At 37.4% G+C, this 27,610-nt stretch overlaps 1 protein-coding gene across 6 annotated transcripts in view; it reads left to right on the top strand.

Moving 5' to 3' along the window:
* The window catches only part of Lrp1b (LDL receptor related protein 1B), a 2,121,147-nt gene that overhangs the window by 352,043 nt on the left and 1,741,494 nt on the right, over positions 1-27,610 (top strand). For all 6 annotated transcript variants that reach the window (XR_010064783.1, XM_063284873.1, XM_063284870.1 and 3 more), the window contains exon 2: positions 1,915-2,037. Coding sequence is in view for 5 of the 6 variants with exons in the window: in XM_063284873.1 (XP_063140943.1) it covers positions 1,915-2,037 (123 nt within the window). In the remaining variant the exon portion in view is untranslated. The remainder of the gene's footprint in view (positions 1-1,914; positions 2,038-27,610) is intronic.

The raw sequence follows: 27,610 nt of genomic DNA, 5'->3' as shown, positions 1-27,610 counted from the left end.
CTGCCTAATGTTTGAATGAAGAAAGATGTGTGGGAGCAAACACATGGCCTTGCAGACATTAGGTTCTGGTACTGGCTACTTTTATGCCAACTTGACACAAACTAATGTCATCTGAGGCACGGGAACTTCAATTGAGAAAACGCCTCCAAATTATTAGAGTTTAGACAAGCTTGTAGCACATTTTCTTAATTAGTGACTGATGGAGAAGAGCCCAGCCTATTGAAATATGGGTTCATCCCTCATTTTATGGTCCATAGTTCTATAAGAAACAGGCTGAGCAAGCCACGAGAAACAAGTCAGTATGCAAGGCTTGGTCGTTCCTGTCTTAAGGTTTCTTCTGTTTCTGTTTGAGTTTCTGTCCTGGCTTCCTTCTATGACAGACTACAGTGTAGATGTATAATACAAAGAAACCCTTTCCTTTCCAAGTTGCTTTTTTTGTATTTCATTGTAGGAATACATACCCTAGGTCAATTCCTCCTCTACACCTAGGCTATGTGCTGTTAACGCCCAGCTATCTGTACACTTGGCTTCATCTTTCCACTTTTATTTGTTAATTAAAATTTTTATATGAGTACACAAAGTGTTCCATCAGACCCCTTCGGAAAAAAAATATGGATTTTTACATTTATTACCCTGTAGCATAAAACCTATGGCCAAACTGATGTGTTCAAGTAAATTTATCACAAAACCATGAGGGTGGTAATATAGGTACTGTTGATGAATTTGGTAAATGTGACAGAGTACAATGTGAGTTCTTAGACACTATTAACAGTATGAGAATGGAAAAGAAGTTAAAATTTAGCATTTGTTCATTAAGGATGCAGGTTTATATCTGTTTGCAATAAATTTACTGAAAGTTATACTGCTGGAGAAACAAGAAAATATAAAGTATGGTAGGAAAAAAACCCAGTATAGCTCATTTAATCTAATGTAATACTGATTATAAGGTGATCAGGTGGAGCAGTAGCTTGCATAGTGCTAAGAAACGAAAGTAAAAATGAGATTGAAATGAATCCATGTTACCTAAACCATGTTACTTCATGGCTCGCATCCACTGTAGAAAACGTTCTTAATTGGTGCATGTTAAAGCAGAGAATTTTCGCAGGTAGAACCATAAGTTAGAAATAAACATATCGGGGTTGGGGATTTAGCTCAGTGGTAGAGCGCTTGCCTAGGAAGCGCAAGGCCCTGGGTTCAGTCCCCAGCTCCGAAAAAAAAAAAAAAAAAAAAAAAAAGGAAAGAAATAAACATATCAAGAAGAATCAATCTTCGCTAAATTTACTAAGTTTAGCAGAGATTGACAACACCCAACAGTAAAAACGTTCAGAGGAAAATAACATATTTTTATTCATAAACTACTTCAAAACTCAGGTCGAAATAAGAAGGAAGAAAGCTTTGTGATCTACTCACAGAGGCCGCCTGGTTGGCAGTCAGGTTTAAAAGCAGAATGGCAGTGCTGTAATACCGATATCTCAGTCATACATCCATGTTGTATCATATCAGGATAGATGCTTAAGAAGAATAAAGTTTAATAGCAGTATTAACAGAACACTGAACTTTTCCCTGTTTGGAGCAATGATGGAGCTGAATTTTCCACACAGTGTCTTTAGCCTTGATGGATCCGAGCCTACCAAGCTACATCATATTTGATGTGACCAAACATGTGGCCATAAACACAGACAGAGTTCCAAATTCTTTTCAGAACCGACTGTGAGAGCCTACAGCGGAGTGAAGCCTGTCAAAGCTGTGTGCGTGAGCCAGCGATCTAAACTTTCAGGAAATGCTTGCTGTTGCATTGCTGCCGCACAGACAATGCCGTGGTGATGCTGTTATGCAACGCACCTCTCATATCCCGTTCGTCCGTTCAGGCTCAGACCACTCACGTTTGATTTCAAAATATTTTTTTCTTTGCAGATCAGCAGCTGTGTGATCCTGGTGAATTTCTTTGCCATGACCATGTGACTTGTGTCTCCCAGAGTTGGCTGTGCGATGGGGACCCTGACTGCCCTGACCAGTCAGATGAGTCTTTAGATACCTGTGAGTAAAAAGGCTCTTTGCCTTTGGATTTGCCTCCGTGTGAAACCAAATGTCAATTGCTTTCACATATAACTGGTATTCTGGTTGATTCTATTTTTATTCCCTTTTAAACATAACCAGAGAAATGTGAAGCCTTTTGTTTCTGATTTCTTTAAAGTGGGCATGTGAAGGAGAGTGAAGTGCAGTTGTAGCATGTGAAGTAACTTAGAAAGGGGAAAGAATGCAATGTTAATGCTTGCACTGTACTTGGGCTGGTATTAGGAACTCTATTTGAACAGAAACAGAAGTAAAGTATAGCAACACCGGTCTTTCTTCCAGTTGGACTAGCATAGGTTTTCAGATAAAAAGGATCATTAAGAAAATCAAATCCTAGCTCACACATCATTTATATTAACCCTTAGATCTTTGCAGATTGCAGAACATAATGTCTTTAGAATTTTCTCGGTGAGGGTCTTAACCTTCATAAAAGGAGAAGTCGGTGCCCATGGAGTCTGTAGGCTCTAATCCCAGTTGGACTGTAGTTACATTAACTTCCCTGAGGTTTTGCTCACACTTTACATGCCACTGTAACTAAAGTATGAATAACTGTGTGAGTGTGACAGAATGACCACCAGGCACCAATTTCGATATCACCCTTTCTAAGCCTACATCATCAGTCTGTGGTCCTCTGTGACCAGATCTGCCAGCTTATCAATATTATCTCCAAGACAATCACACACTTCTGTAACGTCAAAGAAGAAAGTAACCCATCACTTTAGTTGATAAGATATTATGGTGATAATCTTTATTGGCTTCCTTTTATGTTTTTATCTATGTGCTTCCTCGTTTTGCAGATAGAACTAATACATTAGTTATTAAAATCTTGCCATTAAAGTGAAATCAGTGCTCATTAATATTCTTTATGATTTCAAGTCCTATTAAAGTTTTTCAGCATGGGTGAACTTGAATGTGTGTATTTAAGTTGCTCATCTTTAAACCCTTCTTCCACATGAAGAGGTTGAAGTTATTTAATAAATGTATAGTTTTCACAAATTGTACATAAAATTATACATTTTCCATTGATATTCTTATAAAATATAGAACATATTCTGGGTGTGATAGATTTAAGAAAATAAGAACGTTATAATTCATGAAAAAGTATTGCTACTCCTCAAAAATATATTACTTGTCAGTAGGAAAGAATAAATTACTCACCCTTGCTGCCAAAGAGATAACTTTGAAAAACATTACACAAATGAGAACACACTAGCCATAAAAACATGCATTTAATAGCATCATTCATTGAAAGACCCTGAATGGACAAGCCCATACGGAAAGGATACAGAATTGTTAGAAATGAGGAATGCTGATATATATGTGGTCTTTGGAACAGGGTAAACATGGTTTAAGGACTTGGATGATCACTCTATAGCTTTACACGTATTTACAATCGTGAAACCATATAATTCATAATTCAATGAGCATACACACTGTATGAATTATGTACTAATTAAATTGTATATAAAGGGAGAAAATGTCAATATTATATGGGTGCAGATGTTAAGATCATATGGGAAATCAGTGGGAATTAATGCTTTCTCTCTATCAATAGTAGGGTCATGTTTCAGAAATATAACCAGCTTTAAGATTTAGACCTTTTTTCTTCAAGTTCCACCTGGAATTCTCATGCTCTTCTCTACAAGGAAGAAATTCCATAATGATTTCAGAGCAAAAGTCTGTGTTCAGTTTACTGAATCTTATATTCTGTCTTAATCTTCTTACAAATTATGTTACTTGGAGATGGTATGGACGTTGATGTAATGTGGATTCCATACACAGGAAGTGCATGATATCCTAACACAATGTACATAACACACACAAAGATTTAGGACAAAAGAACAGCGATGAGACAGGTCAGGAGAAGAGTCAGACAGGAGAGATGTGTTCTAGAAAGGAATTAAAGCCTTGTAATTGAAAGACTGTCCTAAAGAAGTAAAGAAATAGCAGGTATTCTCCCTACACATATAATACAGGAACATGAAATGTACACTGACCTAACCTATTTTAGTATCCATACCAAATAAATGACCTCAGTAACCAACTGAAAATTCAGAGAAGAAAAAAAAACATGAAAAATCGGACATTTGCAATTTGGAATTCTTAAACTAGATCTTCTCAAGGAGCACGGTGCTTCACATAGTGTGTTATGAAATTCCTGTGAAATATCCCTGCTATCCATAAAATAATTTTACCGTGTTATAATTGCATCACTGCAATCAATTGGTATGACAGATAAACACTCAGAACAGAAATTCTTGAAGATTGACTTTTAGGAATTCTAATTTTGTGATGTGTACAAACAGAGACATGCTATCATTTTTGATTAGATTACCAAACACATTGCTCACAAAATATTAAATGAAAATGTATTGTGCAAAGTATGTATTTTTTCCAAATATACTTAGCCTTAACAAAGAAAAGAGTGAGCAATTCAACCTAAATTTATCATGAAAGTTGGAAGCTCTGAAGTGAAAAATAAGAAACAGACATTCTTGGGAGGAAGAAGGTGCCATATAAATTCTGGTGAATAGAATGCTTTAGGAAAAAGAAGTGCACAATTTAAAGAGAAAGTTAAATGAAATCAAGAAGTAAAGAGGTCAGAATTTAAATGAGCCCGTACTCTCCTCCTCTCCTTGCTTTCTCAGGGATTATTTTCTCATATTCCTCTGGTAGAACTTAAATTTGACTACTAGCTCTAGACACAGAAAGTTTAAGTGAACTCAATTTGCCAATTGTTGAACTTCACAGAGGAAATAGTTACCTAATACTAAGTAATTTTAAATAATATTTAACATTTATGTTAGCTATGAGAAATAATTCTTCATCACGGAGATGGAATTGTCTCTCGGTGTCATTTGAAATGTGTCATCAAGTATGTAAACAATGGTTAGAACAAACTTTAGTTCCTACGTGGCTGGGAAAATGCGAAGTCAGGAAACTATTCGTTTATACTCACCGCTTTCCTTTCACGTTAGTTGTAGCATGCATCTAGAATGAAAGTAAATATGACAGAGGCCTCCTGGTGAAATACAAACGTGGTACCATCTGTGGCAAGCAAATCTTATCGAAAGGTACTTTCTTCTGAGGTATTCAAATCTTAATTCCTTCCAGAATGATTCTATTCAGTGCTTAATGATTCCTCCTTTTTAACAATCAACTCCAGCTGGTGTGTGATATTTTCTGGGAATTTGAAATTATTATATTTAAACTTTCTTCTTTCAGTTAGGGAGATATTAACTATGCTACTAGTACTTCCTTCCTTCCTTCCTTCCTTCCTTCCTTCCTTCCTTCCTTCCTTCTTTCCTTCCTTCCTTCCTTCTGCTATATTAACACTCAGAAAGTCACTTATCTCATACTGCAAAGCTTCTGTAAGGCAAAGGACACTGTGGTTAGGACAAAACGGCAACCAACAGATTGGGAAAAGATCTTTACCAATCCTACAACTGATAGAGGCCTTATATCCAAAATATACAAAGAACTCAAGAAGTTAGACCGCAGGGAAACAAATAATCCTATTAAAAAACGGGGTTCAGAGCTAAACAAAGAATCCACAGCTGAGGAATGCCGAATGGCTGAGAAACACCTAAAGAAATGTTCAACATCTTTAGTCATAAGGGAAATGCAAATCAAAACAACCCTGAGATTTCACCTCACACCAGTGAGAATGGCTAAGATCAAAAACTCAGGTGACAGCAGATGCTGGCGAGGATGTGGAGAAAGAGGAACACTCCTCCATTGTTGGTGGGATTGCAGACTGGTAAAACCATTCTGGAAATCAGTCTGGAGGTTCCTCAGAAAATTGGACATTGAACTGCCTGAGGATCCAGCTATACCTCTCTTGGGCATATACCCAAAAGATGCCTCAACATATAAAAGAGACACGTGCTCCACTATGTTCATCGCAGCCTTATTTATAATAGCCAGAAACTGGAAAGAACCCGGATGCCCTTCAACAGAGGAATGGATACAGAAAATGTGGTACATCTACACAATGGAATATTACTCAGCTATCAAAAACGAGTTTATGAAATTCGTAGGCAAATGGTTGGAACCGGAAAATATTATCCTGAGTGAGCTAACCCAATCACAGAAAGACATACATGGTATGCACTCATTGATAATTGGCTATTAGCCCAAATGCTTGAATTACCCTAGATCCCTAGAACAAATGAAACTCAAGACGGATGATCAAAATGTGAATGCTTCACTCCTTCTTTAAATGAGGAAAAAGAATACCCTTGGCAGGGAAGGGAGAGGCAAAGATTAAAACAGAGACTGAAGGAACACCCATTCAGAGCCTGCCCCACATGTGGCCCATATATATACAGCCACCCAATTAGACAAGATGGATGAAGCAAAGAAGTGCAGACTGACAGGAGCCGGATGTAGATCGCTCCTGAGAGACACAGCCAGAATACAGCAAATACAGAGGCGAATTCCAGCAGCAAACCACTGAACTGAGAATAGGACCCCTGTTGAAGGAATCAGAGAAAGAACTGGAAGAGCTTGAAGGGGCTCGAGACCCCATATGTACAACAATGCCAAGCAACCAGAGCTTCCAGGGACTAAGCCATACCTAAAGACTATACATGGACTGACCCTGGACTCTGACCTCATAGGTAGCAATGAATATCCTAGTAAGAGCACCAGTGGAAGGGGAAGCCCTGGGTCCTGCTAAGACTGAACCCCCAGTGAACTAGACTGAGATGGGAGGGGGATGTTTGCCCGGAAACAGGGAAAGGGAATAACACTCGAAATGTATATAAGAAATACTCAAGTTAATAAAAAAAACATTGTAAAAAAAGTTTCTTGATTATAGATCATATATTTTATAATGACATTTTAGTGAACAACAGAGTGGAGCAAAAAAAATGTTCTTTTCACATGTAGATCTTGCAGCCTGGATAGATGTGACATTTTGTGCATTGGGTTTGTTTTGTTCCTGTGTAGGGTAAGTAAGGCTTTTATGTAAAGAACTCCAGTAGTCATTGGTTTAATTTTCAGAGGCTCACTAGCTCTGTAGTGTATAGTTCCTCTTTAATGTTAGTGTGTTTGTCTGGATTTTTAAGCTATCTGCCAGCTTTTAATATTAATAAAAGCAAAAGTGAAAAATACACGTAAAATAATAAAGTAGATCACAGATCAGATTTGGCTAGCAAGTTAAAGTCTTGCCCTATCAGAGTTGCAGTATAATGGCTGAAATATACTGGGTGCATGGTTGCACATGCAGCTCTGGGTGTGCCTAGGTATGGAGTTGGTATGGGCGTGGCTCACACCCATGCAGCCATTGAATATTGCATAGCCCTGAGTATGACCTTGTGGTACCAGCCTGAATAATGGTCTCTGCATGCCTTCCACATGTACAAAGCTGTTGGTGAGGGCTTCATTTGAGCACATACGGCTTCCTTTACGTAACAGCTTCCTTTGCTCAAGTTAAAGAAAAATACACAGATGGACAGCCATGGACAACTTGAAATGAACTTGATTGCTCCAGGGTGAACTGGGTTCCATGATCTTTGTGTTCTGCCATGCTTGGCTTGTGGTTGTCAGTCTTACATGTGCAGGCTGGCTGCTCCATCTTCTCTAGCAGAGAGTTCCATTTCAGGCACAAAGGAGAGAGAGAGAGAAAGGGAAGCAAACAGGCAAATGCCTGCTTACTCATTCTGTCGAACGAAGAAGAGCTTTTATTGGAATTAAACACAATAGGTTTCTGCTTGGAAGTCCTGTGCCTGCCCTGAACATGAGAGGCATGGGTAACAAATGTTCCCAGCAAACGATATTTTCGAGGTGAAAGTGAAATGAATATAATTGTCCAAGTTTCTTTTTCTCTTGCTATAACAAAATACTCAAGACAAATTTCCGTTTCTCCATCTATGTTGTTCAGGATATCAGGCACGGAATGATGCCACCCACTCTTGGTAGATCTTTCCCTCTCAAGCAATCTAACCAAGATAATATCCCCTACAGGGTGGAAAAGATTAATTTGTGGTTAAAAGCACTTGCTGTTCTTGAAAAGGACACAGGTTCAATTCTTAGCAGCCACATAGTAGCTCAAAATGGTCACAAATGTTAACTGTGATTGCAAGATATCTGACACACTCATCCGGTCTTTGTGACCATGCCAACACACTCATTGTGTATATATATATATATATATATATATATATATATATATATATATATATATGTATAATAGTTTAAGAAGATAATCCCCACAATCATGTCCAAAGTTTCAACTTCCAGTAGCATCTAGATTCTGTTAAGTTGACAGCATTAAATATCATAAAGGAGAAAAGAAAAAGGAAAGGCACTGAGTAGCAAAGCCCCTTGGGTGGCATGTGCAACACTGTCTACTCTCTGTACTTTTCTTCACTCTGTATGTGAGATGAAACTCTGTACTTCGTTTGAATTGCAGTCCCAGGCACAGCTCAAAAGCCCAGTTATTTATAAATATGTCTGCCGTTCTGCAGCTAGCTTGCACTTTTCACATTCTGGAAATGATAGTGTTTCACACTGAAGTGCTATATATAAAGCAGCAATGTGTCCTCTGTGCCTTCGAACCTACCTGCTTTCCAGGTTCTAAGAACTGGGGAGCACTTTCCTTTGTGAGTTTTTGATAGAACTTTACTTCTCCATCAGAAAGACTTCCATATTTACTGAACACTTAATTGAAAAATCAGCTTTACATATAAGGCTATGTCCAGAAAGAGGCTATTATAAAATCATTTGAGTTGACTTGAAACAGTGTTTACAGCTAAATTAACAATGTTTACATATTAGGAAAATGTTGCTGGAGAGATTTTTCTGGAGCTGGTAACTTTCTTAGTTATTACTTAAAAACTCACTGTGCTGAGCATTTCTCTGGAGTTAAACATAACACTGTAAGTATATCAGTGCAAAATATCACTAGCTTATGCTACTGTCCTGCAATGCTGACCCTGTCATTTGGTCTAGTGAAAGTGAAGACACTGAGCTTCTGGTCTGTCTGGTCTGTCTTGTAGCTCCACACATAGACTGATTAGAAGGGAAGGCAGAGCTTGTGTTTCGTTGAAAATACCCATTTTCCCCAAAATACTGAAGTGAAGAAAGATTCGGTTCCTAAGAAGACCCCTCAGGCCACCTAACTTTAAAGTGAAATATCACCTGAAGATCATGGAAAGTCATCGCAATACAGCTGTTTCTCAGGGTTTCGGGGGTGGTCTTATCTAATTGAACAATGTAGTAAAAAATAACAAGTCTCCAGGGTCCTAGGAATAGAAACATTTCTGAGAAATAGAAATGTCTGTAAGTCATTGAGTTAGATGTGACTCTGCATGAAGTGACCATCTTTTCTATTGTGTTTCTGTTGTGAGATCTTAACTTTTTTTTTAAGATAGTGAGACGTTAATCTAGCTTTTATATTCATACATGGGCTTTGCCCCTATGATACAAGATAGAATTCCTTTTGATAATTTCCTATAACTTTCTTTCTCTGATACAGGTCACAGAAATGAATTGGGATTCATCTGGGAAGCTATTAGCAAACAGATATTGCCCTTTAAAACATACGATAGAATAAGGCACCGAAAGTAGGCTACAGGAACTAATGGGGATGAAAGTGTGGTCCTCATTCGTAAGTAATCCTGATTTAGAGGTCACTTTGGAATGAGCTCATCTATGGGAGCCTCAGAGCTAAACTTTTCGTTAGGTAGAGAAGCAGAAATGATCTTACAGATTAAAGAGAAAGCAGATGAGACCCATGGGGACAGTTTATGTCTCTTTCAATTCTTTCTGTTTTGTTCATTTTATTCCGAGGCTCCTCTCCTTAGCAGTAGAAAGGCCAAAAGCATTGACCCCTCTTTAATAATAAAAAACACCCACTAAAGAGTGGATATGAAGGGGTGATGGGAAGGTGAGAAAGCATTGTGAATTAAAGCGGCTTGTCTAATATTGGCTCATCTTCCTAGCGCCATGTGGACCGGGAAAGACTGAGATTTGTCCTCTCCCTCTGTACCACTGCGCGATAACAGTGTCTCTAAAAGTGTTTCAGCGACTCTAAGAAAGGTTGATTGGAGGCAGAGGTGACAGAACTGGCTGTCCTACAGCTCACAATGCAGATTCAGTTCAGGAATGACCCAAAAGCACACTTTTAGCTCTCTGTTGCTGCTCTTGGGTCCTCTGATCCGAGATTGCTGGTCCCAGACTACAAAAGGGTAGCGGGTCCTTAGCCAGAACAAGGACACTGCAAGAATGACAGCTCAGCTGGGCAAAAAAGAGAAACGGGTAGAATAAAACACATGCTTTCCAGAGACTCTGCAGCTAAAATCTCCTCAGCTTAAAGGATGATGTACTGTAAACACAAGCCTTGACTGGCTCTGCAGGGACAAAACTGAAGCAGAGCTAGGAGAATTCCTGGAAACTGAGAGAATCATCACTTAGCCACAGCTAATCCTGCGTTTGTGGGGGAACGGGGGTGGGGGAGGAGGATGAAGCCTTCTTACCTTTGGTGTGTGAGCACATTTATTCCCAGAAGATCTCCTATTCTTTATAGTCAGAGCATAAAATTTACATTTGACTTTCACTCAAAAGTGCAAATGACACATTTTGCTAAATGATGCTCTAAAGGATGTTGTATGCTAAGAGGTTATTTTTAACGATGATGCTATTCTTCCCTTCTCTTCCATCATCACACCTAAGAATGGGACACAAACTCTGTGCCTAGAGAGTAGGGCAAGGACTTCCGTTACCCTGCTAATGGTCATATCGAGACCCTTCAGCTCAAAGCAATATAACAGACTTTGAATTGATGATTTTTTTTCTTAAAAACTTTCTAACATTAGATTTCCTGATTGGGAAATGGCAGAAACTATTCACAAAAGAAAAAAATTCCATATGAAAATGAGTTTGCTCTGGGAGGCACTGAATCAATTAATCTAGGTTGTGACATAGCTTTCTGTTCACAGTTCACAGTTTCTCTCCTTCACCTGGGAAGACCCTTCATGATTACGGCCCCACTAACCTCTCTTCGATCTTGAGGGGGTCAGATATATAAGTTGGGAGAATATCTCATTAGACACAAATCTTCCCAGAAAAGTAATGACTAATATTAAATATTTCTCTTACAATTTTTGTTGCAGCCAAAGCCTGAAAAACAGTAGTGATGTTAACATCACGGACAGAGAAAAAAATGAAATAAAATATCAAAGTGATGCACAGACATGTTGTCATTCATGGGCCCACTGCCCTGGGTATAAGGCTAGACTAGGAGTCCAGACACTTCTCTCGATTTTACATTGTAACACAATGTGATTAATGGTGTGTTTCTATAAAGTCCATGTTTAATTCTAAACCACACTACCAAAGAATGTATTTTCCTAGATTTAAAGAGTCAATCAGGTTAGAACAGGGTCAGTACAATGCCAAGAGAAGGGGGGCACTAGAGTTCAACAGGAGAGCTTGCGCAAACGATGCCCACTGCTGACACCCGGCAGTAGTCTGCCATCATCTATATCTGTTAAAGTTAAATCCTGAGTGCAGCACCTGCTTAAGCAAAAGGGTAGCATGTAATTTCATAGTAAAAGCAAACATTGGTTTTCTACATGGACAGCTGGAAATTATGTTACATTTTTTCTCCTAAATGTGTACATAACAGATGACTAAGTATTCAAATGAAATGACATGCTATACATTTTCATTAAATGCAAAAGAAAAAACACCAGATATATTTCTTATAGTAAAGAAATGTAATTAATCAAACTAGAAACACCTCATCCAGTAACTAGTTACTGAGAGTCAATATGATTAAAGGTGCTTATGAGGTATTGGCTGAAGAGTATACAAAAGCAGCCATGATACAGGCATGGGCCTATGTTACTAGACCAGTCACATTTTGTTTCGTTTCTTTTCTCCTCTCATCCTTCTCCCAGCTCTGATGCCAAGATAGAGAACTAATTAAAGTTCTCTAAAGTTATTCAGTCTAAATTTGGAAATGACTTGGATGATGAATCTGGAGCCTCTGACTTTAAGAAATACTGTCTTTTGCCATGTGCAGTGCATGTTTTGCAAAAGACAACAACTTTATTAAAATTCTAACAATGTAGGTAATTTGCTTTTACATCACCACATAGGACTAGTTAGCATCCATGGCAACTACCTTGAAAATGCCAGTTGATCTCAGGGAAGTTGAGAAAAACAAGCGCTAACATCTGTAAAGGGCGTGAATAGAGTGAATTGAGACCCAAGTCTCTGCAGAGCAGGAAACTGCTCAGCTCTGTTACACTTTGCAAAATTCAAAATTCTCAGATTTGAGAGAGACTATGAGACTGTTACTCAGAGGATGAAGTCAAGTGACCCTGACAGACTACATAGACTTCAGCTCAAATTTGCTCAAATATGAATTTCTAATCTGAAAAAAGAAGTTTGTTCCTGGAGGATTCTGGAAAGAATTACTATTACCTAAAGCACTCCCAAATATTTACTATATAATATAGCATACAATGTAATATTTTAATTTTAAATGTTACAACAATGTTTGGGATAAATTTGATAATGATGAAGATTTAATTTTTTTATCTAGGCATTCAATTGAACATCATTTCACATGCAGGTGTTCAGTAATATGGCATCAATTTTTTTGTATACAGCCTGCTTTTGTGTCTCTTTTCAAAACTCTCTTGGAAGAAATGTTTATTTAGTAATCTCTATGAAGGTGTGATAGGATTTATAGTGGCCCTGCCTGTGACACAAGGCATCAGCCCTTTTCATACAGGATAAAGCAAAATGGAAGAGAAATCAGTCTCTGGAGATGTTGAATCAACTGGTTGAGCTATTGCTATGGAACTCAGTGTTCCACATGAGGCAGAACAAGAACTGAGTTGTCTAGACTGAAAATATCTAGACTCAGTGGTGGTGTTAAACTTCTATCCAGTCCTGTATTACACAGAAGTCAGCGCAACAAGCTTTCTGCAGTCACGGCTTCAGAGGCATACTCTATTCGGAGATGTACATGTTTTACTACTCCTTTATATACAATAACACTAGTAAATATAGTGTATTGAATAGGTTTTCTGTAGACCACATGGACCTTTTAGAAAATTACGTAGAAGGTAATTTAATAAGAGCCAGAAGGTGATCAGGTAATTTGCTTATAAATATGCAAATATTGCTGCAGCAAAATAGTATAATACCTAACATTTATAAAAGTGTGTATACAAATATCAATGTCTTCATATAAAGTTTAATCTAGAAAATTAATATTAATTAATATCTCATTAGATATACACAATACAACACCTTATTAAAAATAAGACTTCTGATCATTTTGAAGCAATTTTAAGTGGAGTTTTATGTTGTTCTGAAGAAAGTACATAGCTCTGATTACAATGACATGTGTTTATGCGCCCACAGTTCTGTAACTCGGAGTTCAGCTGGAACCAACAGGGTTTCTGAGTGCTATTGCACATGACTGGTGATGTATGTCAGGCTGGGGACTCTGATGCAAGGTCCTTGCTGCCTGTCATTTGCTGTAAATCTCAAAGGCTATCATATTCATTGGCTTGTGATACTTCTTGATACTCAAAGCTAGCAGTGCTGTGATAATACAGTATGTGTGTATATATGTGTGTGTATATATATCTATATATATATACATATACATGTATATTATGAAGTTGATTGTATTTCCCCCACCTTTAACTAGGACAACCATAATAAAATATTTTAGACTAGAAGTTTTTAAACAATGAGAATGTATCTTCACAGATGCAATTATACAATTTTAAAATCAAGTGATGGGAAGGGTTTACATAGTTCTGAAACATTCCTCTGTCTTATAGCTGACCAATCTGTCCAGTGTCTACATAATACCATGATATTTAGTGTATTTGTGATCTCACCTCTGGAACACTGATTATATAGAACTGGGGTTTCCCCTTTTTCCTTAATATCAGTCTTTGAATGCCTGACTTCAAAGGCAGTCACATTTGGGGTCTTAAGGTTTCAACCTTAGGGTTGTAGTTTTATTGTGGGTTTTGGAAGATGCAATTTTGCGAGCTATATATTTAGAGTATGAGAATGTAAGACACGGCAGGAGTGGACTGTTCTAATTGTACTTTTCTCTCTTAAACCTTACCACTCACCTTCCAGTTTCATGCCAAAACCCAACATAAATCTTGGTTATTTGTTCTGTCTATTTAAGCATGAAACGTTACTGTACATGCAATCTAGTCCTCTCAGGCTTGATAGGATTTCTTGGGTTCTGTGCATGTAGCCTTGCCTTGTTCTGCATCTAATGAAGAATCATAGGGATATACTATATGATAATAATGGTATTCCAAGACAAATATACCATATGTGACACATCATCATTGAAATTTTCATATACAATCATTGTATATGATTAATGTATTCATCCAACTCCACCCCAGATTGTGTGTGTGTGTTTGTGTGTGTGTGTGTGTGTGTGTGTGTGTACGTGTTTATGGATACAAGTATATCTATTTGAGCAGGTATCTTTATAGATTTCAAGAGCAGTGGAATAACATTCTATGTAACATAATTAATTTATAAAAATACTTTTTAACATCTTTGTTCTCAAAACTAGAAAAAAAATCTATCCTTGAAGTTGGGTAGTCTGCCATTTAGATTTAAATATATATTAATCTTTTATACTGCAGAAAGATTGATGTGTGTGTGTTCACCAGTTCAACAATTGAATATATCATTCTATCATTATAAAAGCAAGAAACAGAACCTGAAGGGTATCTGAATGCTAAACATATATAAAATACCAAGGTTAGCCAGTAGTTAAGACGGTATTCTTTGATGAGAATGAGAGTACTTACTTGAATCTGGTTATAACTGAGGCGTAGTGAGTTGAACACAGTCCCATGATGCTTAGAAGTTTTAAAAGTTAGCATGTTACTACTAGCCTGATTTGCTTAGTATAGCATTAGCATGAATATAGAAAATAAAGTGACTTAATGTGTGTATGTGTGTGTGTATGTATGTGTGTGTATATGCGTGCCTTTTGAAAAGATTTGATTTGACTAGAAACAACATTACTTATCACTCAAATATTCCTGATAATTCTGAAGTATCTCTACTGTCTTATTTGTATTAACACAGTTTTAGTTTAAGAAATGTATACAGTTGAAGAATTTGTCACAAGTTCAAGATGAAGTGGATTGATAAATTAAACATGCTAGTGCAAAGCTCAAGGAATGAGAGCAGCTGGACAGTGTGTTGGTTATACTCTCAAATGCTCAAGAGTGACTTTGGCTTAAAAATCAGCCCATAAATAAGTTGATCCTACGCAGCGCATGGTTACCCACACCGTGTTCAGGAGTAGCCTGCCAGTTTCTTGTAGGTGTTTCTTCCAGATACACTGCAGTCCTTATACTTTCTATTACTGAGCAACGGGTTGGTTGGCTCCACACGTGCAGATGCCATAAACTAAGGAGGATCAATCTTCAGAAAATACGGATGATGAGTAAATCAAAACACAACATCTGTAGAGTAACTGTCCTCCAGACAAATATTGGATGAAAACTGCCCTACCACTACTTAAATTCTTTTGACTTGTGTCTTCATTTTGTTTCTTCTATTCTTCTTTCATTACTAACTCCTTTGCACTGAGTGCCTTGCATAATTTCTCACAAAGCCACTGGAAAAAATTGTTTCCGTTGTTTTGTTGTTGTTTTCTTGTTTATTTATTTTTACACTCCAGGATTTTATTACCCTCCTGGTCCACCCTCCGTCTGTTCTACATCCCATACTTCCTCCTCTATCCCCCCACTCTCACCCTCACCCCTATCTCCAGGAGGACGTCTCCACCCCACCCACAGCATCAGACCTCTAAACTTCCTGGGGCCTCCAGTCTCTTGAGGATTAGGTGCATCTTCTCTGACTGAACCCAGACCCAGGAGTCCTCTGCTATATGTGTGTTGGAGGCCTCATTTCAGGTCTATGCTGCCTGGTTGGTGATGCAGTGTCTGAGAGATCTCAGGGGTCCAGGGTGATTGAGACTGCTGGTCTTCTACACGGTTGCCTTCCTCCTCAGCTTCCTCCAGCGTTTCCCTAATTCAACCGGAGCAGTCAGCAGCTTCTGTCCATTGGTTGGGTGCACATATCTGCATCTGACTCTTTCAGCGGCTTGTTGGGTAATTGCTAAATTTAGAATTAACAACAAGCACAACGAACCTAAGAACACTGAATTAGTTGGCAAGCACTTTATCTGTTTACTAATTTTTTTTCTGTGAGTGCATGATGGATAATTCACAACAGGGGGGCGGGCAGCAATATGAAGTAATGGGCTGTTACCTCACTTAGTTTTCAGGACAATTTTCTAATACAGGAAATCTGTATCTATTCAAAAATGGCTAACACACCATGTCCTCTTCGGCTACTTTAAGGCTATTTAAACTCAGATGCAGCTTCCAGAACGGCTGAGTATCATTTTTTGGTTCTTTTCCTTTGTCAATATTCTAAAACGTAACAGGAAGATCCATAAACACTAAGTTACATTTAACCCAAGGTGTCATTGTCAAGTTTGTGGCCCATAACTATGCAACGCTACTCTGTTCTGTATGAAGTTGATGACAGAGGTTTTCAAGAATATTACGGAAGGTCTCCAGACTCTGCTTCAATGCCTACCCAGGGACTAGCATACCCAGGGAATGTTCACTCCATGCTGAATACGGGGTGGCTAACGGTTTAAAATACCATTTCTTGAGGTCTCTGTCTATTTAGTTTTATTCAAAAGACCTCATTTTGATGGTAGTGTGCAACCATGTATCATACATCACACACTCGCTAAAATGTTAATTGATTTTGTAGAGAAGATATACAAAAATTGTTCCCTGTTTCTTAAGAATACTGGGATAGCTTCAAATTCCTATCCCTGCATTCCCAGTGTAAGTCCTTAGTAGTTAATAAGCTTATTAATCTCAATTATAAAGAACTGTGTTGAAAGTTATGCATCCATGTATCTGGTAAAATTCACACTCAGGTGTGACTTCATCTAGTATTTGGCAAAGATGAGAGCTTTCCAAGGGTTTCAGTCAGGTATGAGAGCAGAGGACCACTGCAGGACATTTTATTTAATTTGTGTTTGTGACAGAAGATCCATTCAAGGAGTTTTACCCACGTGGGTATAATAATAAGACCCATCACTGCCCACTACTTATCTGATAAATACAACAGATGCTGGAAACGATTTGGAGAAAGAGGAACACTCCTCCATTGTTGGTGGGATTGCAAGCTGGTGCAAAGGCAAATCCTTATCATCATCATTTTAAGACTTGCGGCTCAGCCCTGGGCCTTCCTGGAAGCTTCTGTTAATGGAGGTCAAATTCCATTCAGGATGTGAAGCCAAAGTCAGGGTGTAGGTATGTGAGGGAAAAGCCTACTTATTACATTGACTACAATCCTCATCACAAAACAGGAAATAAAGAATAGTAGTGATCAGATGATCATAAAGTAGATGTGGATAATACCTCAAATACATACTTTTATATTTTTGTCATGTAACTTCTGCATTAACCAAAACCTGTTTTAATCTCGCATGTGCACTTATCTAACTCTTTTGGTCCTTGTTTTGTGACCACAGGAATCACTTCTCTTTCTTGTCTTCCTGTTCTTAACTACTCTGGTAGCCCTGGTGCAAAGCACAGCACAAGTGCACTGGAGACGATCTTTTAAAAGTGGGTCCTCACTTTTCTATATTGTTATAAAGGCAGAGTCTCTCTTCATGATGACTTTTGCTTATTTCTGCCATTGTATATGCCCAGCAAGCCATAGTGATATCTTCTGAGTGATTCTGCTGTTTCTTATATCTATTTCCCTTAGGGGTACTGTGCCTACACATGTGTGCTACCACGTTTATTGCATGGCAACCAGGGATCGAACACAGATAGTCAGGAATATACAAAGTGTGTTTACCCATGGAGTAATCTCTCTGGTCCTTGTTTTGATTTATTTTTGTTTTGTTTCGTACTCAAATACCTGTCAATCATATTTTAACTTTAAATTTTGTTTACTTTATTAATATTTGTTCCTTTTTTCATTTTTGTTTCTCTCAAGTAGACTCAGTGCATAATACATAAAAGTTACTGAATCAACAATTGCTCGAGGTTTAATGACAGTCTGAATTAATTGTAATTAGAAGAAATTTACAAAATAACTCAGTTATTATACACAGAGAAAATGATAAAAATTCACCAAAAATCTAAAGATTTTATTTTGTAAGTCATAACTTTATTATATGAATATAAATATAAATAAATAATAAATGCATGATATAGTAAATATAAAGAATATATATTCTAAATAATTGACTTAATCTGTAGTATTAAGACATAAACTACATGTATTTTAGAAAAGTACAGATTTTCATCAAAACTAACCATACATTGTAAAGAGTTTGATGTATTCTTCAAAATTATAAATTTAACCAAATTGAATATTTGGCTATATTAAATTTTATATGAAGATAATTTTGATTACTGCATGATTTCAAATCATTTACTTCTATCTAATAGTTATTTCCAGGAGAATTGTGATCTTATCTTTTTGGTGCCCTGTTCAGCAAGGAAACTCACCTTGGAAATGCTTCAAATGTAACAGGCTTTGCCCTGAGAACAATTCCAAAACTACACAGGGTATATAGGTAGTAGTTTTGAGGGGTTAAAATATGTATATATTTTACACATTGTGTCCTACCTTAAAATGGGTAATGTAACTGTGTTTGTCCATACAGTAACTCATGACTGCACCTGTGCTTAAGTGTAGATGATATTTTTGAAAGTATCATTCTTTAAAAAAAAAATCAAAATCAAAATTGTGATTTAAAGCAAGTGTTTAGAGTTTCTTTTTTTAATTGTGATCTCCATGCTCTGCGTATCTCCATCTGTATTTGTCAGGTGCTGGCAGAGTCTCTCAGAGGACTGCTATACCAGCCTCCTGTCAGCAAGCACTTCTTGGCATCAGCAACAGTGTGGGGGCGTGGTCAGACAATAGTGTGTCTGCAGATGGGATGGATCCCTACATGGGGCAGTCTGTGGATGGTCTTTCCTTCAGTCTTTGCTCCCTCCCTCCCCCCTTATACTTCCTTTAGATAGGAATCATTCTGGGTTAAAAATTTTGAGATTGGTGGGTGGCCCTATTCCTCAACTAGGGGCCGTGCCTTTCTTCTAGAGGTGGTCTGTACAGATTCTATCTCCCCTGTGTTGGGTATTTCAGCTAATATCATCTCTGTTGGGTCATGGGAACCTCTTGCTTCCCTGGCGTCTGGCACTTACTAGTGGCTACCCACAGCACCGCACCCACTGCTACATATTTCTATTTATATTCCTGACCCTCTGGAGTTCTCTCCTGTCCTTTCCCATACCTCATCTTGCCCCTCCCCTTATGCCTCCCATGAAAGGATTGCAACCGCATAGGTAGAACAACAGTATCAACTAACCGGAACCCTCCAGAACTCCCAAGAACTAAACCAGCAATGAAATAATATACATGGTCTATGGCTCCACCTACATATGTGGCAGAGGATTGCCTTATCTGGCATCAATGGGAGGAGAGGCCATGTGGAGGTTTGGTGCCCCAGCATAAGGGGATGCTAGAGGGGTAATGCCGGAATGAGTGGGTGAAGAGTAATAACCTCTTAGAGGCAAAGGGGAAGGGGAATGGGATGGGGGTTTGTGAAAGAGAGATTCTATTTTTAAAAAAGAAAAAAAATAGAAAATTTGTATAAAACAGTGGCATGAAGCTATTTTAAACAACCACAAAATAGTTGACTATGAAACATCAGGGAAAAACATACGCTGCCCCGATTTAAATGTGCAAACGCGAAGCAGAAACACATCTTCAGTAGCCAGTGTTGGAGTCAACCTACACACATAATTCATTCTCCTTAACAAGTTGGCTAATAGGTATCTCAAAATGCGAGACAAGCCACTGGTCTTTCAAACCTTCAAAACAAAACTTTTATAGTTATTAATGGATTTATACTAAAGAATAATAGAATCACAAACACATATGCTTCCCCTAAAAATGTCTCCTTAATCTTTAGAAAAATATACTTCTCATATTCTACTTTTTCTCCATTTCTCATGTGTAAGAGCATAACCAGATCTATATTTTGGCAAATACAATATTACTATATTATTTGATTTCTATGACCCAAGATCTATAGCATCCTCATTTGTGTCCCATATAATGGGTCACAATAACAAGGCAATACGCTAATGTTTCTACCGTGAAGTCAGTCTCTACAGATTGGGGAAGCTGATTAGTGATTTGGAGAATAGCTAAGTCAGTCTGCTGAAATTAGCCAGCATTTCTGTCACAGGCCCTATTATACTCCACAATAAGAAATTCTTTTAATTAAAAGCCAAGCTTCCCACTACACTAATCACAGGTAATTGTTCCTGATAAGAAATAAATGCATGGCACATAGTTTTCTTGTCTGTACCCATGAGCACAGCATGTCAAAAAGGAAAATATGAACTAATAACATTATTTCAGTAATGCTGAAGACAATAGCACCAGTCAATATTAACCGAGTGGAACTGAGAGTAAATGTCTGTGACTCGACATTTAGATTTAATTTTTTGTTCTTGCTTCATTCTTATTCTATGCTATTTCCTGGCTGCCTAGCTTAATGAATAACAGAACTTGTCTTATATTCCACTTAGGATTTCCAAACATTTTTCTTTTCAAAACTCTGAACTTGGTGAATACAAATAATGAAAGTGAAAGGTGTGAGAAGCTGCAATGTTTTAAAACTTGGCATTTGTCATTGGTTCCTGGGAAGGTGTCAAAATGAATGGGACACTAAAGTAGTTAGCACTGAGAGCTCTATCAAAATACATCAAATGACTGGATTAAGATTTGCTTTCTATTTACAAAATCTGTGTACTTTGTAGGAAAGGATCAGAAAGCATGAATATCGATCGCTAGCTAGCGAGATGACCTTTCGTTAAGTGGATGTAACCATCTCTGGGCATAAGATAATTGATTCCTGCAGCTCAACAGAGTAGAGAAAAGACTGCTTTTTGGCTATGCACTTTGGATGCAGGCTGCATCTGCTCTGTGTGTCTTTTCTCGCTGGTTCCCATGACACGGTCTGTTCATCGCTCTGAAATCACTCATGCAGTACACAGAGAGAACTTCCACCTCCATGCCAATTTGGAATTTTTTATTTTCTGATAATGAACAGAAGTAAACTGAAGATGCAGGAGTGACTGCAAGCCGTGGGCAGAACTAAACTTTGATTTATGTTTGTTTGCTTCAAAATATTCCCATCAAGGGAAAAATGTTTGGCTTGTAATTTGCTTCACATAATTATATTTAACATGCTGAAACTATTATGTTTTAAAATATATCACATACTTTAAAATCAGTATCCAGGCTGTGTATGAAATAAAGAGTGTTCAGAAGAGGAACAGAGATGAGAAATGACTTGCGACATTTGTCAGTCTTCAAACCGCAAAACAATACAGTCGTCTGCGGCATAAGCACATTATTTACTCAGTTTTCACAATTTAGCTTGGGGTTCCTGTGTTTCATTCAGATGGGTTTCTCAGAAGGTTTCCAATTGTGCTTGTGAACAACGATGTGTATCTTGGCAATTTTTGAATCAAAAATATTTTGAGTAATTTTAGCACAAACAATATTACTGACAGAGGCAAAGATCATAGCCACTAAAAGGTTTGTTTAAATAAACAAGATAGTTTAATAGCAATTTTTAACAATTACAAGACTTTATAGCTGTATTTCAAGCATGATCAATGCAGCTATCATTATTGTTGAAATTCATCATAATTTATAAAAAAAAATCTGCATCCTTTTCTTAGAACTGAGTTTGTACAATATGCATTCCCACGAGTAAAAAAAAAAAAGGCAGTTATAAAGTAAGGACATAAAATTTTCCCCTAGATTATCGTCTTCTAAAATGCTTATAATCAAGAAACATTTCTTCCTCTGGAGTAGTGGTGCCATTAAGTCAATCTCTGACTGTTGTTTTCAAGCTGTGTGTAAACTGTTTCTCTTGCTTGCCACCTCCCTGCCCCCACCCCCCTACTGCCCAGCATTTAGCCTGCAACAGTCCCTAGGGAGACACTCTACAATTCCCAGCCTGAATTAGAACACAGCTTGAATTTATTGCTCTGAAGTGTAACTGAGATTAGACAAATTACATACATGATAATTAATTCTTTGGGGAAATTAAAAAAAACTTAAATACAAATAAAATCTAAGAATGTATGTTGTAGCTTTAATTCTATTCATTAACAGAATACATTTACTTTAATTAAATAACTGAGTCTTAATGGAATCTTTTCTTGGTAATTTTTCACATTAAAACATACACGAAATAAATGCAAGGTTTATCTCCAGAGAAAAAGGACACATCAATAACAGGGAGACAATGATTCTAATGGAATGTACAAAATATTTACACTTGCAAAATAAATCTACTAGGCTTCAACTATATTTTTTATTTCTATCTTGAGTTCTTCAATAACTGTTAGTTAGCCATTACAACATTTCGTACTATAAAGCTGTTAGAGCTATAGTATTGCATATCAATGCCAATTAAGTCATTAATAAAGGGAAAATGGACGCTTGTAGCCCTTTTTATTTCCTTCAAATATAATGTACCTGTTGAGGCTGACTAGTCAGAGGCTGCGCATCTTTGAAATTTCAAAAATTACTAGACTGCTTAATTGCAGAATCAGCCCAAGTTTCATTGGCCTTACTGACCTTATCAATCCCACATCATGAGCTATTCTTGGCTTCTTTCTCCTCTTTCTGTCATTTAATAATCAAATGTACACATACCTTTCTACAGCTTCAGCACTCAGCCATTCACAGAAAAGCAGGCTCCGTCTTACATCAATCATGAGGACATTGGGTATGCTTCTGACTTTACCAGAGTTAGATTTTATCAGATCATTTTGGTTCCATTAAGGCTAACCATTGCTAGGAGTTAGGCCTGGATATTGTTGATATAACTATAAAGCAGCCTTACTTTTGTCTTTCTTTTTTATGATGAATGGTAACATTTTTCTTATTGTGGGATATGGCATTGCTATTATTTCATTAGCTAAGATATTTTGAGCTGTAACTAAATGTCACACTGCAGTAAGAGACTTTTGAAAATTTTTTGAAGCAACTCAGCAATTAATCCCAACATTTTTCTATTTCAGTTAATCTCCTTTTATATTTCATTCTCCAAAATGTCTTTGATTTAAGAGTTGCACAATCAAATACATAAGAAATTTCCAAAGTTTTTTCCAAGATGTTTACAACATTTTCTATTCTGAAAACTAGTTCATAAGCATTCCTGGTTTTGAAAAAGGTATCTTTATTTTTATTTCATTTGTTTGAGTGGGCCTGATGACCCAGCCTCGACGAGGATATTGAATCATCTTGAACTATAGTAACATAATGCTGTACCCTGATATGTGGATACTGGCAATCAAACCCAGGTCTTCTTCAAGAACACCAACTGTTCCCATGGTTACACTGAGTCATTCTCCAGGGTTTCATCCTCTTGTTTTGCATTATCAAAACAGTAGACAATCTTCTCTGTGAACAAAGATAGCAAAATCACCAACAATACATTAACCAAATGAATCAATCTGCTGACAGACATAAAAAAGCTTACCCATGTGATGCTGCTAAGAGAAATACTGGGTATTTTTGTTATTATGGATGGTATAATTCACTGCATCAACAGAAAAAAGCTGAAAATATATGTGGTATTGAATAGATTCAACAAAGGCACTTAAATCATCAATGATGTGAAAAGCTATGTTCTAGGCAAGTCTCTAAGAACTCTATGCCTACTGTTTTTGTCTTACTATGCACATCTCACCCTTGAAATGACAGTAGCCATGATTTTGGGTTTGTCTTCTCTTTACTTCTGAGCAGTCCATTTTTCTCTTTATCCTGACCCTTAAACCCTGAATTAAAACTTATTTTACCCTCCCAATTATACATCACAAAAAGAAAGCTAAGAACCACAGCTATTCCCAGCATGAATGTGTTTTTTTAAAAAAGAACACGTATCAGAAAATTTAGGTGTAAAAAATCCAATGTTTCACCCCCCAAAAGACAAAAATGCCCATCTTACTCTCACTCCCGCCAAACTGTTGTTCCCAGAAACACCAGCTGTATTATTATACATGAATACAATAAGAAAAATCAGATATGCATGGCAAAAAGAATGCATTTTCTCTAGTTTAAAAGAATAGCACATTCTACCCTGAAAATCACCAGAGAAATTATGAGAAACTTTCATAGAGCAAAATCCCAGCAGGCTTCATTATTGTTGCTGCTTTCCCTCCCCTTGAACCACCGTAGCAGAAGCTGCATAGGCAAATAGTTTGGAAGAAGAGAAAATTAGTTACAATCCAGGAGGCCAGTAGATCTGGAAAGGCTTTATCTTTGATTTAGTTCTTTTATCTTATCAGTGTGGACCCAAGGATAACCCACGCACACAATGTACTCATTTTACTATTAAACTGTACCTCTAAGCCTTTTCCTTTTACTGGTAGAAGAAATGAAATTTAAAGTTAAGAATTATAAGTTTTATCCAAATTTAAGTAAGAATTATAATAAAAAACACAACACAAGTCTAGAATACATGTCTTATTTAGGTTACTTTGTTTTATGTTTCTGTGCAAATATTATTTGATGGTTACATATTGAAGATGTACCAGCATAAATTTTATACATTGTTTCTTTCTTTTTTTTTATTACCTTGAGTATTTCTTATATACATTTCGAGTGTTATTCCCTTTCTGGTTTCCGGGCAAACATCCCCCTAATCCCTCCCCCTCCCCTTCTTTATCTGTGTTCCCCTTCCCATCCTCCCCCCATTGCCGCCCTCCCCCCAACAGTCTAGTTCACTGGGGGTTCAGTCTTAGCAGGACCCAGGGCTTCCCCTTCCACTGGTGCTCTTACTAGGATATTCATTGCTACCTATGAGGTCAGAGTCCAGGGTCAGTCCATGTATAGTCTTTAGGTAGTGGCTTAGTCCCTGGAAGCTCTGGTTGCTTGGCATTGTTGTACATATGGGGTCTCGAGCCCCTTCAAGCTCTTCCAGTTCTTTCTCTGATTCCTTCAACGGGAGTCCTATTCTCAGTTCAGTGGTTTGCTGCTGGCATTCGCCTCTGTATTTGCTGTATTCTGGCTGTGTCTCTCAGGAGCGATCTACATCCGGCTCCTGTCGGCCTGCACTTCTTTGCTTCATCCATCTTGTCTAATTGGATGGCTGTATATGTATGGGCCACCTGTGGGGCAGGCTCTGAATGGGTGTTCCTTCAGTCTCTGTTTTAATCTTTGCCTCTCTCTTCCCTGCCAAGGGTATTCTTGTTCCCCTTTTAAAGAAGGAGTGAAGCATTCAGATTTTGATCATCTGTCTTAAGTTTCATTTGTTCTAGGCATCTAGGGTAATTCAAGCATTTGGGCAAATAGCTACATTGTTTCTTATAATCTGCTGAAAGGCAGCCAGACCTGCTGATTCCTTCTAGAGACTATAAGGGAATGTAATGAAAGTTTCCAAATTATTAATGTATGCTATGACTTAATTTGCAAATATCTAGTATGCCTGTGAGTCCACCTCATTATTTCCTTATATGTTCTCAGATTTTAATTCCAAAACTCTGTTTATACAATCAAAGTTGAAAATAGAAGGGATAACCTTTCCATGGTCTGAAAATTGTATTTTCCTCATTCCCAAAGACAAACATGGTGAATCTGGCATATAGTCGTGAGCTCTGTCAGTTTGAAGACTAGAATGAAATGTAAACAAGAAGTCTTGTTAATTTGGGCTCAACCTAACCTAAATAACAAGGACAAAGTACACTGAGTACAAAAGAAATTACGTTCTCCTGCTTTACATGTTCTAGCATTCTCTCCATATTACTGTCATTGCTCTGATTAACTGATTGTCCACTCAATAGCTTGTATAATTCCTTTGCTTATTTTGTAAGCAGAGTTGTGCAGACCCCATTTCAAGACGTGGGAAGAATTTTTTCTTTCCTTATTTATTTATTTATTTATTTATTTATTTATTTTCTATATATTTTTTCTTTCTTCTTATTTTTTTCCATCTTTATTAACTTGAGTATTTCTTATTTACGTTTAGCACCTTTTCTTATCTCCTTTCTCACAGCCAATGCAGGATCAGGAAAGCACTAATTCTTAAGGGACCCGCACATTGAAAGAAGTATTGTAACATTTGGAGATTGAGGAGCTAAGAATATACCTTACGTTATCTAAGTAACAGGTTAAAGAAAAATAAAAAGCCATATAATCTGCATGTTTTGACATTTAAATTAAGGAAATGAGAAAAATTAAAAGATCAAGGCTTCAGCCCTCTGAAATAACAAAGTCAGCTATTTTATTTATTTATTTATTTTTGCTTCTAAAAGTCAACACAGAATTGAAAACAGATTGATTCAGATTTTAAGAACCAAATAAACATTAGAATTTTTGGATAATACTTTGTTACCTCTGAGAACTTCATAGTGTCCTTTGATCATATTTCCCTCACTTCTTTTCCTTACTACCCCCAGATCTATCCTTCCATCTACCAAGTTCTACACATATGAACTATATGTTATGCTCCTTTTCTTCCTCTACTCATATTCCACTTTATTGTCTCCTCCTCCTTGTCATCATCATCGTTGTCGTCTTCGTTGTCATCGTTGTCCTCCTCCTACTCCTCCTCCTCGCCCTCTTCTTCCTCAATAAATCACCCACTGAATCTTCTGGAGATGTTTCAAGACATGGTGTTCTTAATATCTGGTTCTTAAGTTAAAGTCTCTTCCCCTGTGGTGGTCCTTGATCTTTTGACTCACGGGTGAGATAGAGATGTGACATTTATCACTGTGTCTGTGGACACTTACTCTTGTATTTGGTTCACATTGTGAGTTTCTGCATTAACCACCGTGTCCTGTAATACAATATGTCTCTGATGATTTTGAAACTTGAAATATTGTGTGGGAATAGAGATAAAAGTTTAGAAGAGGGTTTTTACTATTTGTCCTTTCAGCAAAGTAACTAAAAGTGATTAATCTCTGTAACCTCAGTTCTTTAGCAATGGGTTCTTGGGGATATTTACAGTCCCAACCGTGTTTTCTCCTATAGAAAGACCATTAAATTTAGCCATAAGGTGGATTGGTACCTCACAACACTTCGTGAAATTATTGCTATTATGAGCTTATTTTGCTGTTTGGGTCATAATTATAGACCCCAAGGTTCATATGCTAGTTCTCTCCACTTATGTGCATAACATTTTCCAGTTTGTAATGGTTTGATTTGTCCATGTCCTATGGCCAAAATGTGTTGTGTCCACAGAAAAACATTATGATGCATGTCAAAACATGCACTATTTTGTTATATGTATGCCATAAGAAGCAAAACATGATTTCTCATCATTAAGCTCAGGCTCAGAATGAAGAGGAATAGCAATAGCTTTTATGACTTGGAGAGATCGCCAGGACTTTTCTGATCAGCAACATGAGAGAAGGCAACCTATGACTTC

Source organism: Rattus norvegicus, chromosome 3 (assembly GCF_036323735.1).
Source record: "Rattus norvegicus strain BN/NHsdMcwi chromosome 3, GRCr8, whole genome shotgun sequence".
In the NCBI taxonomy this organism is placed as follows: Eukaryota; Metazoa; Chordata; class Mammalia; order Rodentia; family Muridae; genus Rattus; species Rattus norvegicus.
This window is presented reverse-complemented; position numbering and strand designations above follow the sequence as displayed.